Source organism: Camelus bactrianus, chromosome 12 (assembly GCF_048773025.1).
Source record: "Camelus bactrianus isolate YW-2024 breed Bactrian camel chromosome 12, ASM4877302v1, whole genome shotgun sequence".
In the NCBI taxonomy this organism is placed as follows: Eukaryota; Metazoa; Chordata; class Mammalia; order Artiodactyla; family Camelidae; genus Camelus; species Camelus bactrianus.
In genome coordinates this window covers 50,410,508-50,430,846 of record NC_133550.1, presented here as the reverse complement: position 1 = coordinate 50,430,846, position 20,339 = coordinate 50,410,508, and the positions used below count along the sequence as shown (strand labels likewise).

At 39.4% G+C, this 20,339-nt stretch overlaps 1 protein-coding gene across 2 annotated transcripts in view; it reads right to left on the bottom strand.

Moving 5' to 3' along the window:
* The window catches only part of PAWR (pro-apoptotic WT1 regulator), a 96,083-nt gene extending 77,331 nt beyond the window's left edge, over positions 1 to 18,752 (bottom strand). The window contains exons 1-2 of one of the 2 annotated variants that reach the window (XM_074375354.1): positions 18,444 to 18,752; positions 17,287 to 17,945 (exon numbers count right to left, since the gene is read on the bottom strand). In XM_074375354.1, the coding sequence (XP_074231455.1) occupies positions 17,287 to 17,796 (510 nt within the window). In that variant the 5' untranslated portion in view covers positions 17,797 to 17,945; positions 18,444 to 18,752. Of the gene's footprint in view, positions 1 to 17,286; positions 17,946 to 18,121; positions 18,238 to 18,443 lie in introns of those variants that run through there. The other variant, XM_074375355.1, reaches the window with a different exon arrangement.
* Between the last annotated feature and the right edge of the window lie 1,587 nt (positions 18,753 to 20,339).

The following is a 20,339-nucleotide window of genomic DNA, read 5'->3' as shown; positions in this document are numbered from 1 at the left end:
GATTTTTAGGGTAGTGGAACTACTCCGTATGGTGCTATAATGGTGGATACATGTCACTGCATTTGTCCAAACCCACAGAATATACAACACCAAAAGTGAACCATAATGTAAACCATGGACTTTGGGTGTCTGTATAGGTTCATCAATTCTAACAAAAATACCACTCTGGTAGGGGATGTTGACAATGGGAGAGGCTGTGCAAGTATAGAGACAGGAGATATATAGGAAATCTCTACATCTTACACTCAATTTTGTTGTGATCCTAAAACTGCTCTTAAAAATAAAGTCTATTATTTGACACAACATTGTAAAATGATTATAAATCAATAAAAAATGTTAAAAAAGTCTATTAAAAAACAAACCAAAAAATTGAAACTATCAAATCTGTTCCTGGAACCAAAATAAAATTAAATGGGTAAAACATTTTACCATTATAATGCCCATCTTACATGTTACACAAAGTAATAGTAATTTTTCCTGAAAAAAAAAATTCAAATCAATAACAGTGAAAATTCTTCATAGAAAAATCAGTAGGTTTCAAAATGCTAAAAATATCTCTTACTGAGTTTCATTCTGAAAATTTCCACTTGACATAAAAAAAGAGGCTTCCTGAGACTCAAATGTTGCAAAGGGAGTAATTTACAAAATATAACAGCAATTACTGCAACTGACTTTCTTATGCCCACACAAAATTTTCAGCAGGTATTTTCTAGCATGTTATGTTCAACTATTCATTGGAAGAGATAACAACATTAAAAGCTGCAGTTCACAATAAAAAGGGACTATCGTAAGTTGAATTCCAAATTTTAAGTCAACTTCAAATTTTGTAATTTTAGAGTACAAATCTAGGAGAAAATATAATTTATAAATGAAATTATTTATTGAAGACACACCACATTCTTAATAAGTCAGTCTTGATTCTGCATAGCAAACAATGAGCTAAATATTGAGGATACTAAGTAGCCTCTCATGGAAAACTGAGGGTAAAAAAAGGAAAACATTACATTCAAATCATTATTTCAGAACCAGTGATAGCCTAAAGTTCTTCTGTGTTCACTCTTTTAAATTTGAATTCAATGAAATGAAAAGTGTTGAAGAAGATAATTGAAGTCCTTTTTCTCTAACAATTTACCATGGAAAAAATTCCACCAATCTCAAGACTGAATCCCTCCCCTGGGAGAAGAAGGGATAGATTTCATTGACACAGGAAAAGTTTTAATCAATAGACTAGAAACACAGGCATTATGTTCTATGTGCTGAAGGTGGAAGTAACTTCTCTGAATTCAAATATAGTGCCATCTAGAAAGGAAACCAGGCAGAAAGAGAGCACTTAAGCTCTAGATGTTTACTTTCTGATGTACCAATTTGCCAATCCATCAGTGAACATCCCTTTCTAAGGATCCCTGGAGAGTCAAAGAAACATTAGATTTGTTTCTTTGTGAAAACACCTGATCAGATATTTAGTGGAAAAAACCACATAAAAAGCTACAAATGTGGACTAGAAAGTAATGATTAATTTTCTAACACAAACATACTCTAATTGACATGATCAAATAAGCAACAGGATCTTCTCAAAGCATTACATACACCTTATGAAGATGCACATATTTTATGAAAATATCATCAACCAAAATATTTTAGGGGCTCCTCTTTTGGAACTTCCATTAGAGCCTTGGCATATTCTTCTAAACAACTGTTCACTTTATAATCATTGATTCGTCACTTCATTTGTGCTGTAACTCCTCAATGGTAACAAATGTTTGTCATCTGGCATAACTTAGGTAATTAGGTTAATACAATTATTATGTGATTTTTAAAAATGAAATGCTGGGATCATAAATTCATGTTTCTAAAATCAAAAAGCCAGTCTGAAAAGGCTGTATTTAGGATTCCAACTATAAGACATTTAGGAAAGGCAAAAGTATGGAGACAGTGGAAACATCAGTGGTTGCCAGGGGAAGGGGAAGAGGTGCAAACAGGTGAAGCACAGATTCTCTAGGCAGTGAAACTATTCCCTATGGTACTGTGATCACACAGATACATGACATTATGCATTTGACAAAACCCAAAAAAAGTACAGAGTGGACCTTAATGTAAACTATGGAGTTTATTTAATATTGGTTCATCAATACTGATTCATCAACTGTAACAAATGTACCACACAATGCAAGATGTTAATAATGGGGGAAACTACAGGGAGTAGGGGAGTACATGGGAATTCTCTATTTTCTACTCAGTTTCTCCATAAACTAAAACTGCTTTAACAAAGTCTATCACAGGCATACCTTGTTTTACTGCACTGCACTTTATTGCACTTTTCAGATGCTGTGTTTTTTTTACAACCCTGCCATCAAGCAAGTCTATCAGCACCATTTTTTTCCAACAGCATTTGTTCACTTCCTGTCTGAGTCATGCTGTCGTAATTCCTGCAATATTTTCATTATTTTATTTGTTATGGGAACCTGTGATCAATGATCCTGGATGTCACTATCATAATTGCTTTGGGGCGCCACAAACTGCACCCACAGAAAACAGCAAACTTAACAGATAAATGTTGTGTGTGTTCTGACTGCTTCACCAACCGGCTGTTCCCCATCTCTCCCCTTCTCAGGCCTCCCTATTCTCTAGGACACAACAATATGGACATTAGGCCAATTACTAACCCTACAATGGCTTCTAAGTGTTCAGGGAAAAGAAAGAGTTGCAAGTCTCTCACTTTAAATCAAAAGCTAGAAAGGATTCAGCTTAGTGAGGAAGGCACATCGAAAGCCAAACAGACCAAAGCAAGGCCTCTTGCACCAGTTAGCCAAGCTGTGAATGTGAAGGGAAAGTTCTTGAAGGAAATGAAGTGTTGCTCCAGTGAACTGAATGGTAAGAACGCAAAACAGCCTTTTGCTAATATGGAGAAAGCTTTAGTGGTCCAGAAAGAAGATAAAACCTAATTAATTAAACCTAATTAATCCAAAACCTAATCCAGAGCAGGGCCCTAACTCTCTTCAATTCTATGAAAGCTAAGAGGTGAGGAAGCTTCAGGAGAAAAGTCTGAAGCTAGCAGAGGTTGGCTCCTGAGGTTTAAGGAAAGAAGCCGTCTCTACAACACAGAAGTGCAAGGTGAACCAGCCAGTGCTGATGTAGAAGCTGCAGCAAGTTCTCCAGGAGATCGAGCTAAGATCATGATTGAAGGTGTTCCACTAAACAACAGATTTTCAGTGTAGGAAAAAACAGCTTTATACTGGAAGATGTCACCAAGGACTTTCACAACCAGAGAGGAAAGGTCGATGCCTGGATTCAAAGCTTCAAAGGACAGGCTGACTCTCTTGTCAGTTAGGAGCTAATGTAGCTGGTGACCTGAAGTTGAAGCCAATGCTCACTTACCATCTGAAAATCCTAGGGCCCTTAAGAACTATGCTAAATCTCCTCTACCTCTGCTCTATAAATGGAGCAACAAAACCTAGATGACAGCACCTATGTTTACAACATGGTTTCCTAAATATTTTTAAAGTCCACTGTCAAGACTTACTGCTCAGAAGACTCCTTTCAAAATATTACTGCTCATTGACAATGCACCTGGTCACCCAAGAGCTCAGATGGAGATATACCAACAAGATTCATGCTATTTCCATGCCTGCCCATAACATCCATTATGCAATCCATGGATCAAGGAATAATATCAATTTTGAAGTCTTATTATTTAAGAAATACACTGTGTAAGGCTATAGCTGCCATAGACAGTGATTGCTCTGATGAATTTGGGCAAAGTAATCTGAAAACCTTCTGGAAAGGATTCACCACTCTAGATGCCATTAAGAACATTTGTGATTCATGGGAAGAGGTCAAAATATCAACATTAATAGGAGTTTAGAAGAAGCTGATCTCAACCCTCATGGAAGACTTCAAGGGGCTCAACACTTCAGTGGAGGAAGTACCTGCAGATGTCATGGAAACAGCAAGAGAACTAGAAGTGGAACCTGAAGATGTGACTGAATTGCTGCAATCTCATGATAAAAACTGAATGGATGAGGAGCTGCTTCTCATGGATGAGCAAAACAAGTGGTTTCTTGAGAGAGAACCTACTGGTGAAGATGCTGTGAAGACTGTTGAAATAACAACAAAGGATTTAGAATGTTACCTAAACTTAGTTGACAAAGCAGTGGAAGGGTTTGAAAGGACCAATTCCAATTTTCCTTTCCTCTCCTCTCCTCTCCTTTCCTTCCTTCCTTCCTTTCTTTTTTAATTGAAGTACAATCAGTTACAGTGTGTCAATTTCTGGTATACAGTGCAATGTCCCAGTCATGCATATACATACCTTTATTCCTTTTCATATTCTTTTTCATTAAAGGTTTGTTTTTTTTTTTTTGACCTATTCCAGTTTTGAAAGAGGTTCTACTGTGCGTAAAAACAATATCAAACAGCATTGAATGCTACAGAGAAATCATTGGTCAGAGAGTCAACTGATGAGGCAAACTTCATTGTCTTAGCGTAAGAAATTGCCACAGCCACCCTCAAACTTCAGCAACCACCACCCTGATTATTCAGCAGGCATCAACATCGAGGCAAGACCCTACAGTAGCCGGAAAAAAAAAAAAAAAAAAAAAAAAGACTTGCTGGAGGTTCAAATGTTGGTTAACATATTTTAGCAATTAAGTATTTTTTAATTAAGGTACGTACTTTTTTTTTTTTTTAGGGATAAGCTACTGCACATTTACCAGACTACAGTATAGTGTATACATAACTTTTATAGGCACTAGGAAACCAAAAACTTCATGTGACTCGCTTCATTGCAATGTTCACTTTATTATGGTGGTCTGGAACAATCAACAATATCTCTGAGGTATGCCTGTCATTTAAAAAGAAATGTTACTATAAACAACTGTAAGTGGTTCAAATGATCCACAGAGTAGAGCTTTGAAGGTAACATCAAACCAAACTATCAACTATAATATCTGCATCCCACCACTATGTGTTTGAAAGTTGAAATATTATGTATCTCCTAATATAAACCCTCTACCCCAATCAGGCTGCCACTCTCACCTTTGTACCACTGCCCACTCTGCTCTCTCAGTCTGAAGTATGACTCTCTTCATCAGCCCATTTCTTATCAGTCCTTCAAGATCAGCTCAAACCTTATACTCTCTTCCCAGACTATTCAGTCCTCTAGGAACTCTCACCTCTCTGTACTAACAGTAGGACATAATATCTAACACTTTATTATACATTTTTTAATGTTTCAAAATTATCTTATATAACCTTATTTCTCCAAATTAGATTTTAAATTGCCCAAGGACAAAATCAGGAATTAGTTTGTCCAAATCACGGCAATGCTGATAACAGAGCAAATACAACAAATCAAATGACTGAGAGGCCTAGTTCAGTGTCTAATATGCAGTAAGTACCAAGAAGGTAGTAAATTTATTGTAGCTTTATTGGAACATCCAAATTATGGAATATTCTGTAGCCAACAAAAGAATAACAACACATTATTATTGCTATGAAATGATGGTATTTTTTTGTGTGTGTGTGCTATTAGATTGTAAGCTCAGTGAAGGCAGAAGCTTTGTATTGTTTACTGCTGTGTCCCCACTGGGGCACAGTAGGCTCTCAGGAAATATCTGTTGAATAAATACATTGGGAGAGTTAATAGAAAAAAAAAAAGAATAACACAGCCACATATTCACTGGCATAGAAAGATGTTCATAAGATATGAAAAACAAAAAAGTTTTATTGTAAAGTTATTAAGTTTCTGGATATGTATTATTTTATGTGTGTGTTCTCAAGAATTGTATACCAAAATATGAAGTAATAGTTATCAATCATTGCATAGTGGGAATTACATTTATGAAACAAAAATATGTAGCAATTAATATCTCTGCTTTCAAAACATTTTTAATAGGAAATAATATTCATGATATGATGTCAAGTTTAAAGGTAGGTTATAAAAATGTACGTACAATATAATCCCAATGCATAAAAATAATAATGAAGGAATATAAGTCAAATTGAAAGCAGTAATCTATAGCTGATGTTTGCACAATCCTGCTTTTTGCTGTTTAATTTCAGATTTTCTACAATAAGGAGGCATTACCTTTATACCATCAAAAATAAACACTATTTCTAAAACGTGATTTGGGGAAGCACTTAATTTTCTCTCAGAGAGGGTAAAAGAAAGGGAGCGAGGAAGGGCACATTTGTAGAAGCTGAACAAATAATATGCAGAAAAGACTCAAAGGCAATGCCATCCTTTAGTACTTGTATTCCAAGCATCTGCACTGTAAGATGAACCAGAAGAATCTGGCAATGGAATTAACACCTACTTTGATATCAAGTACAGGGCAAAGTCTAAACCCAGGGACAATATTAAGCTAAAACCTCTCCATGACTACACTCAGAACAGAATCTTGCAATTCAGTATCACCAGAGGCCCCTATTTCCATTCCATCCTGTCCCCCACAAAAAGTCATTCCCAAATCTATCTGTAGTACAGAATTATTTTTGTAATAAAAAGAATCACCTGGTAAAATTTTGCTTAGAGCCTATAGTCTCATTTCTTTTTAACCTATGTGGAAATTTGGATTTATTCTATTATATGCATATTATTTTTACAGGATTTTGTATTGTTTTCTATTCTTAAACAGATACTTGTCTCTGAACAAGAAAATTCCTTTAATGACTTTAAATTAGGCAGCCAAAACTTCTTCCACTCTAGAAACTGTGAGTTATTATATAACTAGGTATGAACAGGGGAAGGAAATGCCCAGCCAACAATACTGAAAAAAAAAAAAAAAAAAAAAAAAAAAAACCCCACAACTGAATAAGTTTGATTTCCCTGGAACGACATTCAGCTCTATCACAACTGATCAGTATCATTCCTCTTTAGCTGTTCTCCATTCACTCCCAACCATGAATTTCTCTGCACATCAAAGTTTCCTCTGTTAGAACATAGCTCTCCCTCTTTCAAACAATGATAACCAATGTGTGCATATAGGCACCTAAACAAATGTGGAGTCAAATCTAAATTTGCCAGTATGGCCTCTGGGCAAGTCACATCTTCTCTGAGGCTCAACTTTCTCATCTTGTAAAATGAAAAAAAAATAATAATAATCTACCTTGTGAGTTAATGTGAAGATTAGAAATGATGCATAGCAAGCCCCCAGTGCAGTGCTGGACACACAGTAGACATGTAATACAATGCTACTATCTCCTGCCTGTGTATCTTCGACCATGCTATTTGCTCTAGCTAGAATGTTACCGAGTCCCCTCTATGCACTTGGGGAATCCTCCCTCATCAGTCAAGACCCAGGGCTTAACACCACTTCATCTTAATAAAGCCCTCCTTGACTCCCTTACGTAACTGGTGGCTCAGCTAGTTCAGTACTTTGTTCTTTTCTCCATCATAGTTTTTATTACAACAAATTCTAGTTACTTGTTATCTGTTATGGACTAAATATTTGTGTCTCCCCAAAGTTCCTATGTTGAGATTGTAAACCCCGATGCGACAGTATTAGAAGATGGGGCCTCTGGGAGGAGATTAGGGCACAAGGGTGGAGTCCTCATGATAATCCCATGGATTAGTGCTCTGATAAGAAACCCGAGATCTCTCTCACCTTCTTCCATCATGTGAGGACAGAGAGAACAGGAAGCAGGCTCTCACCAGATTCTGCTGCCACCTTGATCTTGGACTTACCAGCCTCCAAAACTGTAAGAAACAAATCTGTTGCTCATAAACCACCCAGTCTATGGTGCTCTGTTATAGCTGCCTAAAGGAAAACATCTTTTTCCCAGAAAGAAGACTGGAAGTTCCTTGAAAACTAGTGATATGTAACTCACTGTATCACCTAGCACTGGGCCCTGGGGCACACAGATGTCACTTAAATGTTTCTGAGTAAATCAACTAAAAAACATTCAAGGGAAAGTGACAAGGGCAAATGCTACAGAGAGGTCAGATAGGACAAAAATAGAAAAGAAGTTGCCACATTTGGCAATTATGAGGTCATAAGCAACCTTGGAAAGATCAATTTTAATAAAGTAGTGGAAACTAAGCAGTGAAATGGGAGTTAGCATATGAAAACAGTGCCTTTAAACTGAGTCATTAAGGAAAGAAAACTAAACTGAAGGTGAAGCAGTTAAGGGACCATTCCTTCATGGCAGGATGAACCAAGAAAGAAAGGCCAAGTATTTACAAAAGAAGGAATAAAATACGCAAGCAAGATTCTAGATAGGAAGGAATCAGGGTAGAGTTAGCCCTGGGGCAGGGCTGGGGTGCAGGGTGGGGCTGGGGGGGAGAACTGTTACACTCAGCTAGAGGTAAGAAGGTTGAGGCTGAAATACAACATAAGTTTTGAGATAAAAGTACTCTGGGAAAAATTAATACTTTTTTATAGCAGACTAGATGATCTCTTAAGACTTTTACAGCCCAAAACATCCAGTTATGTAATTTTCTAATACCAATGAAATTCCTCTCAAATCCATCCACTCCTTTTCTCCCACCATTGCCCTAGCAATCAGTATTAGTATACTCTTAAATGAGTGTTCTCAGCTCTAGGCACTGTCTGCTCCCTAGACCTTTCTCCACCTCACTACTTGGAAAATCTTCTCATGGCATTGTTTGACCCGTTTTGGATATATGGATGTGGACATGCATATAGATGTGGATATATAGGCAGATGTGTATGTATGGGTGTGTACATACACACTATAACATTTATTGAGAAAACTGGATTTGTTCCGAAGCAACTAATATGTTAGGAAGCAAGCTGAGCCTAACACAAATTTCGCATTTGCTTCTGCGCAACTGCATGAAACACTAGATGAGCACAGAAAATGCAACCCAGACATACAGAAACACACAAAATGCACATGCCACAAACATCTGCATGTGCTATGAGCCACGCCCATTCATATCTAGTGCTACATTTCCAGTCCAATTTCAGATAACCCTTCTTACACCACCTCACAAGTTGCAACCCTCTTGATGCCCAATTCTATGAGCAAACTTCAGGTCTTTTTCAAAGTAATGTGTCATATTTACTGCCATACTTACATACCGCTTAACCATTTAACATGGATAAAACTGTGCTAGTCTTTATTAGATTTCTTTTTACATGTCACTGACAAAAGTTTTCGAGTGCTATGCCCCTTAAACTCCATTTTTCCATATGCCCCGTGGTTTTTATCATGTGATTTTGTGTATCATGTTGAGTTTTATGAACTTGTAGGCTGAGTTATAGCTTACACACCCTTATAATTACTGCCACTATAATCACCAATTTCCCATCAAAATCTACCTTTAATAGATAAGGTAAAAGAAAAAAATCTCTGGGCCTTTTCACAATTATCTGAAGGTCCTACTATCTATGAGACAGTTTGATCCACTTTCCTTGAAGAATGTTTCAGGAAACATAATATATGAAAAGAAATGAACAGCTGTTTAGAAGTAGGGTCCTTTCCCAATGAAATAATGTTTAAATATTGTAGTATCAAATAATACAATAAATCTACCCTTGAAGACAGAAAGTACAATGGTGCCTGTTAGGAGCTGGAAGGAGGGTAGAATGGGACTTACTGTTTAATAGGTACAGAGTTTCAGTTTTACAAGATGAAAGAAGTTACAGGGATGGACAGTGGTGGTGATGGCTGCACGACAGTGGGAATGTATTTAACACCACTGAATGTACACTTAAACATGGTTAAGATTTTATGTATGGGTATTTTACCACAATAAAAAAAAAATCCATCCCTGTTTTTGAAGAATAACACTATAAAAATGCTCATAATAAACTACCAAATACACATAAATCTGTATAGTGTGGTTCCCTTTTTATGCCAATACACAGAAAAAGGATTAGAAACAAATGCTAGTATGTGTAAGATAACAGGTGATACGTTTCTCTATCTTTTCTTGAATTTCCACAAGGGAAATACAATGAACATGTAGCTTTTTTTTTTAAACACATTACTTTCACCAGTAGAAAAAAATTAAGATTACATGAATGTGGTCTGGATCAACTTTTGCTTGCATTATAGAATATCAAGAAGCCTTGTCAAGAATTTGAAACCTAAATTAACTTCTTTAACTATTTCAGCTAAAACAGTTTTTATTCATATTCCTCAAGTACCATCTTTGGAATGTTAATTTTGTTCTTCATAACTTAGATTTCCATTCTTCTTAAAATACTACTAAAAATAGTCTGCAAGGAATTCCAAAAGTAATAGAAAATCATTTCATATTTTATATAACTTGAAAATTTCTCAAAGAAGTAAGATTAAGTAGTTCACTTGTATGGTCCATAGATAAGCTGAGTATTAGTATCTTTTAAAGTTAATTTTATTACATGCTTTCATCTGTACCACAAACTATATTTTACTATTTTTACAATTTATAAAAAGAACCTGTAAACAAATTTTTAACTGTCATAGAATCGTAATCTACAACATAAACTCTCCTGTCTGTTCATTTCCCAAAACCCCTAAAACATGCTCACTTTCAGAATATAATGGCCCTTTTTCTTTAAATTCAACTTATACAACAAATGAAACTATTACTGAAAACCACACTGTAACAGGTAAAAATTTGGTGAAGAAAATTTCTAAAGACTATCATAGAATAAATGCTAATATACATGCTAAGTTTTGAACTCACTGAAGCTGATTCTACCTTTGAAGTATATAATTCTGCTGCTTTTAGAACTTAAATATTCTTACAATTTCAGTCAGACATAGCGTTTTTTAAGTAACCTGAGGAGAATGTAATAAATGGCTGAGACTCAATCCTAACACCACTATGTATACAGCTGTAAACAAAAATGTCTAAGACTTAAAGCTGCTTCAGCAATAACCAAATACATTAAGAATCAATTGGCTGGCCAAGGATATCTGCAGGTCTAATGAGAGAGCAGTGAACAAAAGGGAGTTTTGCACTTGAGAACATTTGGATAAGAAGAAAAAAACCTATCTTAAGATTAAATTTAATAATTTGAACTAATCATTAAGTACATTTATACACATAATTATACACTTCTCCTTAAAGAATATAACAAAGAAAAATGAGTTGAAGTTCAAATTGCCCATTAAGTGTTAGAAGTTTTTTCTGTAGTCTACGCTTCTAATAAATTCTGGACAAGAAGCAAGGCAGACACAACATTTTGCACTAAATATATCACATTACATAAATGTTTAAGGTGATTTGAATTTCCAAGTAGCTCCATCTGACTCTTAAAATATCTATAAAGCTCTTAATTAAAAGGGAAAAATGAGAATGATTAACATCCCAGTAAGAAATTTCCATTAGACATCAACCAGCTATCAATGTAACCTATACAATAGCTATAATTTGTCATTTGGTCATTCTTAGAACATTTTCACAAACGTTCTCTAATAAGATTGTTATATGAATTAAATAATCAGTATCAATTTCATTTCATAGATCAATAACCAGTACAAGGCATTTAAGTCAGTTCTTCTCAAACTTCAGCGTACACAAGAATCACTTAGGAACATGTTAGAATGCAGTTCCACGTAACCCCTCCCCACTCCTAGACTGAGGTGGGTCCCAGAAATCCACAATAAGCAACCACAGGTGATACTGGTACAGGTGGTCCTTCCCTCCCACACACACATAGCCGGATGTTTTAAGACCCTAATTTAAGTAACATGAGTTAAGCCATTAATGGTCCATTTTTACTCTGAATCAAAGTTTCCAAATGTTTAGATTATAGAGCTTTGCAGATCTCCATGAAAGATTTGTCAAATTTTAAATAAGTTGAAAATCCTATATTCAGTTAAATTAAATACCTCTTATACTAAACTCCAGTAAAAATAAATGGTAGTAGATGTCTAAATTTTAAGAAACTTAAAACTGGGGCAATTCTGCCATTTTTCTCTGTGAAATGCAGGAAAAGCGGATATTAAATTATATTAATTTAATAACTACTCATGGTTTGAATACTGCTGCAATTTACTGAGTAGGGGAAAAATTTAGGTACCACAGGTTTTAGGAACATGATAAAAAATTAAGATGAAAATATAAAAGCACTTAGGGCACAACTTTGTGAATATATTAAAAACCAGTGAACTGTACACTTTAAAAGGGTGAATTTTATGGTAAAGAAATTATATCTCATTCTTTAAAAAGAAAAAAAACACTTAGAAAATTTCAAACTCTAATATTTTCCAGTAATTTTAAACTTCTAACATACTATAACAGCATTACTATTAAACAACGTAATTGTGTTCTGGCCTATGTCACAGGTGCTAAAAACCAGTGTAGAAATAATAAAGAGCATAAATGGGGTCACTAGCTTCATAAAGATTTTAAGAATTTTAATGCCACTGTTTATATATTTATTTGCTCTCAAAATTTTCCAACAAAGTCCCACTTCATCTGCCTTTTATAATAGGGCTATTTTCAAATTCTAGAGTAATGAAATTCTTAGAAAATAATCTTGGCATTTCTTAACCTAGGTGTATAGTATGTGATACACTGAAATATAAGAAGATGGTTATTAAGCACAAGGCTTTGAAGACAGACTTATCTCAACTCTGTTTCTTACCACACATATGACCTCAGGCAAGTAAGTAACTTACCTTCTCTGCTCCATTTTCCCATAAGGTTGTAGTGAGAGTTAAATGCACCAATACAGGTAACGCGCTTAGATCAGTGGCTGGCACTTAATAAACAAACCATAAATATCACCTACCTTAATTACATAATTATTATTTTTATGGAAAAAGGCATCTCACATTAGAAAATTCATTACAAATCCTGATAATATTAAAATGTTCATTTACTTTATCAAGCAGTGCAAACATTTAGGAAAGTAGGGCTTGATACCTTAGGAAGGAGCCTCAGTGTTTATGCTGTATCTACCCTATACACACGTCCAATTTTCTCCAACTCTGAATCACTATTAGTTCTTCTCCTGACTCATCACATAGAAAGGTAGACAGTCTGGAATATAATGGGCATACCAAAAGGCATTTCTTAATCTACCTGGATTTATAAGATTTACTAAGTGGAACTTGTCCTGTATAATGGTAAATAAATATACTGAATAATTATGACTTGAATTGTGTTCACTTAAAAGTGTTTCTATATATCAAGTGCTCCTTCAAACTATGGAGTAGGTGTTAATAACCCGATCTTGACAGAAAAATAACATATCACTTAAGCAAAATCAAAGATTCACATTTTCTGACTGCTAGCCAAAAGTAGATTTATTTTTGCTATGACCTGGTGTTCAAAACTTTGCCAAGCAAACTACAGATCAGACGGTCAGAAGCAATCTCTCAGCTTACAAATTTGACCTTAATTTCTATTCAATTCCATACTTTGACTATTTTCCCCATTCAGATGTTTAAATTATTTAAGATAACCTCTAATAAAAAGTTATTGAAAAAACTCTAGAGAAATAAGCCAAATAAAGTAAGATAAACTAATTCTTAAAAATTCTCCTTTCCCTAGACACACAAATACAAAAAAAAAAACCACAAAAACCTTTAAATTACTGCTGTGACACTTATTCACTTTCCATGTGATCTTGAGCCTTTTAAACGTAAGCCTCCATTTTCTCCTCTGGAAATGGAGATAAAAAGAGTAACTACAACTACCATATGGGATTGCTGTGAACATTAAGATAATACATACAGCACTTTAGCCAACCACTATGAAAACAGTAAGTTTAAATATGTTAACTTTTATATTTGAATCAATACTTTAGTGTCATTTGACCTCTATCTATTGAAAGATTATATTTTCTACGAAAAACATCTCTGTTAACCCATTCATGCAAATCTACTCAATGGCAGTAACTTCACAAGCACTTGGAAAATGGGGGTGTAACTATCTAGGAAGCCTTCCTCAACTATTCCCCTCCTCTTGAGTTAGGGACCCTGCTCAGGAAAGAGCCTGTACTTAACACTGTACTACTTAACACAGTTTCCTAATATTACGTGAGAGCCCCTTGTGTGCAAGGCCTGTGTTCTATCTATTTCTGTGTCCCCAGACTGCAACCCATTAGTTCTTAAACCTGACTCACAAATGAATCACATGGGAAGCTTAACAAAATATTAATGCCTGGGATCCATCCCAGACCCACTAAATCTAAGGGCATCAGGGAGGGAGAAGACAAGTCATCAGTATGAGGGACCATTTTTTTTTAATATCCTCACATGATGTTAATGTGCTGCCACAGTTAAGAACCCACTACACTCTGACATTTAAAATACGTAAATTTATGTGTTAATATATGCATAAATACATAAAGAAATTTAAGTCTTAGCTCAAGACCCTCAACTTCAATAGCTTCTCTCAGCCCCATCATCTCTTCCCTTTAAACACATATTTTTAATAAACAATTAGTTACATACCGCATTAAGATGGCTTTTAAACTGTTAACTCAGTACTTAAGTCCCTCATGTAATTATGCCTTAGTCTTCTTCCCAGATTACAGTCTTGCGCCTTGAAAATACACTATTCCTGTTTTCTCCACAGTGCTTAAGATAGTGCCCTTGAACAGACATGTAATAAACATTTGGCTGATCTAATGAATGTATACAAAAATTACTGGCATGATGTATGTCACATTCAAATTATCCAATTTGGGCTTCTACCCCCAAAAATAGAAAAAGTAAAAACTTAGGGCAAAAAAAAAAAATCTCTTAGTAAATGAGAATAACTGAAGTTTTCATTAATGAGCAACTGTATATTCACTCTTATTACAGCCATCACACGCCCTACCATCATCAACCATTTTCAGCTTTTGGACTGCATCCTTACTAAAACCATCTCCTAGTTGCTTGTGGTGGCTTTAGCTGCTGTCAGATTCCTTTATAACAACTTTATAACACTCAGTAATTAGTAAAATAAGTTAATGAAAGTCACAATGCATCAAATAGATGCTTAATAAACACTTCCCGAAGGAACTTTTTATCAACCAATAAAACTGGCCCTTTGCATGCAAGTTAATTTACTAATGGTTGGGAATACTGTCTGAAAACAAGAAAGTCTTACCCAATACTGTATATAATACAATACAATATTGACAGATGGGTGATTTTTTGCTTTTATAATATTTTTACACCTGATAATTTTGTAAAATATTATATGACTTTTCAAAATCGGCGTGGTAGGCTGTACACACAAGAGCTCCACAGCAACTGGCTTTCTCAATGTTGAAACTACTAAGAGAAATGAATAGAACACAATTCTAAAAAAGCCGACAACCTAAAGATATGAAAATGATTCACTTTTAAAGTTTTGTGTCACATGTTTTACCACTATCAACATAATATGAAGGACTTAACTTTTTTTTAAAAAGTGAAAATATGGGGAGGAGGCACTGAAGAAGTATGTCAGCTAATCAGACACTGTGGTAAAACATTACCATGTTTTGCTGGGTCCTACAGCATGAAACAGATAGAGCCACAGTTAGCACAAAAAGTACTCAATTCCCAACTCAATAAAAAAGGTTAGGTTCCACAGGCAAGAAATGGTACCCTGGGTTGTTTGTTTTTCAGGAAGATTAAATTTAGGAGTTGCCAACACCCAAACGAAAAACATTCCAGAGTATTAGACTCAATTGTAGTGGGGAGTCATCTACATTCTCAGCACTATGTTCCCTTACCCAAAGCAGAAAATATTAACAAAGGATGTTTCTTAGGCTCTCAAAAGATTTACCATGCTTATTCCTCCCAGTAAACACTACCCTTGTTAAAAAAAAAAAAAAAAAAAAAAAAAGATATTTGAGAATAACTATTTTAGCACAAGTAGCCAGACAAAAAAATGAAGTTTAACATCTGCCAAGATATTTCCTAAAATAAGACCCCTGTCATATGAACAATGAGGAAAAGATTGGAAATGACAAATTCTTTTATTTGGACCATCAGCTACTTTTAAAAATAAAGTTGAGGAATGTAGCTTTTCCAAAGCCTTGTCTCCAGTTTCCCCTTAATCTTCATATTTTTAACTTAAAAAAAAACCCTAGAAATTTGATTACCACTCTTATGAATTCCTTTTAAAGCAATTTAATGAATAACAGATCTTTTGTGCAAGTAGCAAACCACAGAGGACAGTTTTGCTGGCTGATAAAAATCTCTCTGAAACACTCATAAAAATACACCCTTCAAGGCAAACTCTGATTTTTTTAGGTATGGAAACAGTATTAAACCTTAAAAATATGGGTATGTTTGATATACACCCTAACTTACTGCAAATGCTTTTATTTGAACCACGATTAAAGTTTGTAAATTCTACCTATTTATCTACTATGTCAAAGTTGAATAAACTAGAAGGCCAGGAGGCCAAAAAAAAAAAAAAAAAAAAGAAAAGATAAAACCTAGAGCCAATGAGAAAAAGACGCAACCTACTTTGAGTGAAACAAGGTTGTTGAATTACTTCCCCACCGGTCAGTTACTATTAAAGTAACCAAAACTTGTTAAGGATTGTTTCGTTTTGTTGAGGGTAGAAAGAGGTACCCCAAGTAAAAAATGTTTCACCAGTCACTCTATTGGGAAGATGCTGCTGCTGCTGTCTGCAGGAATGTTTTTGAGACTGCTCAAAAATACCAGAAACAAACAACAAGCAAACAAAACAAAAAACCAACCGTACCACAAATGTTTCCCAGGACACACAAGAGTCAAATACTTAAATACAAAGAGAGATCGTCTTAGCAAAAATTATTGTGAGTTGATACAGTGTTCCTACTGTGCTGAATATCACTCAGAAAAAACGGGTGGGGGGGCACTATTTCCAAAAGCAGGTTTATATGTGAAATATATATGCTATATGCTCATTTGGATATACTTATCTTGGGTTCATCGAACTTATCTTGGGTTCATTCTCGGACTGTGCTAAGGCCACGTTTTCTTTACAGGTGCTATTAAACACTGTTCAGAGAGAAGAGATAAACTATCTGATAACTTGAGACGGACACACATGGGAAACTAAATAGAGTATGTCGTCATCACCATTAATCAATTTCTCTAACTGATCAAGCATAAACAAACCAGTCCAGGGGAGCAAGTTCTGGAGCCCCGAGTTGTATTTCCACCACTGAAAAGGATCCTGGGTCTGAGATCTCAGCCAGGAAGCCTGAAAAGCACGTGTCCTACTCTGGGTTTGGGGAACTTCCCAGGAAGCAGTTGTTCCGAGTAAAACTCCATCACCCTCTGCCTGCCCAGCGCAGGGAAAGGGAAAGCAGTACGAGCTCGAGTGGGAAAGCTCTGCGCCCCGGGGGGAAGACCCAGGGAGGCGGCAGCCCTCCAGGGTCCGGCCGCGGCCCCAGCCAGGCTCACCTCTGCGGCTGGGATGTTGACCACGCCGGTGGAGCGCCGCTTCTCCCGCAGCTTCCTCTTCTCGATCTGTCCCTTGCCTTTCCTGGCGCTGGGGCCCGAGCTCTTGCCCTTCTCCGGGGCGCCGTCCCGCTCCTCCTCGTCTCCCCGGGCCGGCGCTGCCCCCGAAGCGGCGGCGGTGGGGGCGGCGGGGGACTCGTCCTCGGGCCGCCGGGAGCCCGGGGCCGCGCGGCTCAGCGGCGCGGGGCCCACCGCGCAGTTCACGCCCCCCGGACCGGGGGCGGCAGGTGCGGCGGCGCCGCCCGGGAGGTTGTTGTTGAGCTCGTTGGCCGCCGCGGCGGCCGAGGTGCCCAGAGACCCCGGAGGGAGCTTCCCGGCCGCGTCGCCGGTGCCCCCGCCGGGCGCGGGGGGGTTCTGCTTGGCGCGCATCTTCTCGCGCTTCGCCTTCCACTCCTCCAGGAAGTCTGTGGTGCTGCCGCCGCCGCCGCCGGTCCGGTAGCCACCGGTCGCCATATTCCCAGCGGGGCCAGCCGGCCGGGCTCTCACCTCAGGCCGCCCGCCCCGGCTCCGGCCGCCGCCGCTTCCTTCCCGCCGCCCGGAGGAGGCGAGGGAACGACCCCCGGGCGCGGGGGTGGCCGCGGCTCCCCCAGGGACCGGCCGGTCTGCGGGGAAACACAAAAGGGGGCGGGGAAGGGAAGCGTCAGGTCCTCGCCCGGCCTGAGGGTCTGCCCCGCGGCCGCGCCCCTCAGAGCGCCCCCCACGCCCGGAGAGCGCACCCACTCAGCGCCGCCGGCGAGGAGCCGCCGAGTCCCCACCCTGCAAAGTTTCTCCAACGCACCTACACGGCGGGTCCGGACGATCGCCGCCCCCGAGGGGAGGAGAGAGGCGCTGTCCCCACCCCCGGCCCGCCCGCCCCATCCCCGCCGGAGTCCGCGCCTGCGGCGGTCGAGGGGCCAGGGCCGGACCCCGCCACCTGTTGGCCCGTCGCATCTCCGGCCCCTCGCTCCGGTGCGGGGACCCCGCCACCGACACCCTCATTCCCCGGGCGAGGCGCGGAGCCCCCTCACCGGCTCGCGGAGAGGTGGGACGCGTCCCGACCCAGCTGTCCAGACAAGTCCGGGAGGGACGGGTGCGCGCGTGGAGCGCGGGCGGCCCCTTACCTGAGAGGAGTTGAGGGGACGAGGAGCGGGGCTGGGAGCGGGCGCCCAGGTGAGCCGCAGCGCCCGCGCGGAAAGTGCCGAGGCCAACTCGCCGTCCCGAGCCCGCGGCTCTCCCCGGCTGGGAGGGAGGGAATGAGGGAGGGGAGGGAGGGGAGCCGAGCGGCGCCGAAGCGCGGGCGGAAAGGACCGAGACGGCGCGCGAGGGGCGCGGCGCGCGGCAGGGGGGCTGCGCCCGCCGACGCCCCGCCCCCGGCGCTCAGGTGCGCGGCTCTGCGTCCTGCCCGCCGCCGCTGCCGGCCCCGCGCCCGCCGATGGGACCGCACATTCCTGGGCTCGCAGCCTCGCGGTGTCCGGCCTCTCGGCGCCTCCGACTCCGGGGCGGGAACGGCCCTCCACGCCCTTCTCCCCGCGCCTCTTCTCCGCCTCCCCAGTCTCCCACCACTCTTCCTTTTAAGTACAAGACATATTCTTCCAGGGAAAATCTCGAATGCTGCTGGCTGAGGGGGAAAGTGCAATCGACTGGTGATGATTCAGGGCCTGACTAGCCAAGATGGGAAAACGCTCGCGAGTCACTTTTCCTCGTCGCTGCCCCCTTTTCGGATGCTCTAGGGTAGCAGGCAGGAAACTAGAAAGAACTGAAACCCAAGACCCTCCTTATGAGTCTGTTGATCTCAGGTGAAAGGGTCGGCTGAAAGGAGGGGCTTAATTGTCAGTGAATAGTCAAGGCTTTACTATTTCTTAGGCTCGCAGGAGAAAATGTAAAACTCACTTTGACAATTGGCGATCCCAGTCGTATTTGGAGTTTCCTCTTAACTCTGTCTCGATACCTCCTCTTTACAGATAGTGGTAGCAGCAAAGTTCCCTACCAAAGTCCTAAAGCTGCACAGACGCTGATTTGATGTGAGCTGAGCGATTATTGTCGCAATTTTTCTATCTTTAACATGCCATAGGGTAAATCTTATCTTCAGATACAAGTCATCTCAGATTTCTGGATCAGGGCTGGATGGACAGCCACCGTCAGGCATCTGAGGAGACAGATCTCAAGGTATCCAAGTAATGCCAGGGCACATCATTGTCAGAGGGTACAAATGCCAGGTTACCATTTTGTAAGAAGTAGGCGAGCCCTGAGTCACATTCTTACCTAACATAAATCTTTCTTCCTACTTAGTACCTGTCTTGCCCAGGTGGCACCTGGTGGATGAGCAGTCAGCGTGTGCCTGCACAGGAATGAGAAAAGGAGAAAGTGTTTCACAAGCAATTTATTTATCAGAGGGGAAAGTCACTCAGTTCTGGTCTTTGGTCTGGTTGCTGGGGTGAACATGTGGATAACCCAGAGAGAGCTCTGGAAAAATCTTTAGAAAATTAAAGGCTTTCCTTGGGAATCGGTTTAAAAGGCTGAGCCTAGCTGCTACCAACCTGGGTGCGCCACCTGAAACTCCTCATTAATGATTCATTACTTTGTTTTCTGAGTTTTAAGGGGGGAGAGGGAGGGCTGGGCATTAAACAGATTAACATGAATATGCTTTGTAACTTACCAGAGGATTTTCTCTTGGAGGGACTGCAGGATGAGGAAAGAGGATATCATGTGCCTGAATACAAAATATAAATAGCTGAGTGATCTTGGGCATGTTGTTTAAATTCTCTGAAACTCGGCTTTTGTTACTATAAAACCAGTAATAACAGCATATGTTTTTGAGTTGTTCATAAGAACTGGCAGTTAATAAGAATTTCCTTGGTTCAAGGAAAGCACCCAGTAAATATAGTCTCTTTAATTCGTAGGACATTATAAATAGAGTCCTGGGTCTCTAAGAAGGGGAGAGGGGCAGACAAAAAATATAAGGTCCTAAATATACAATATTAACTTGAAAACAATAGACTTTGAATGAACTAGGGTAA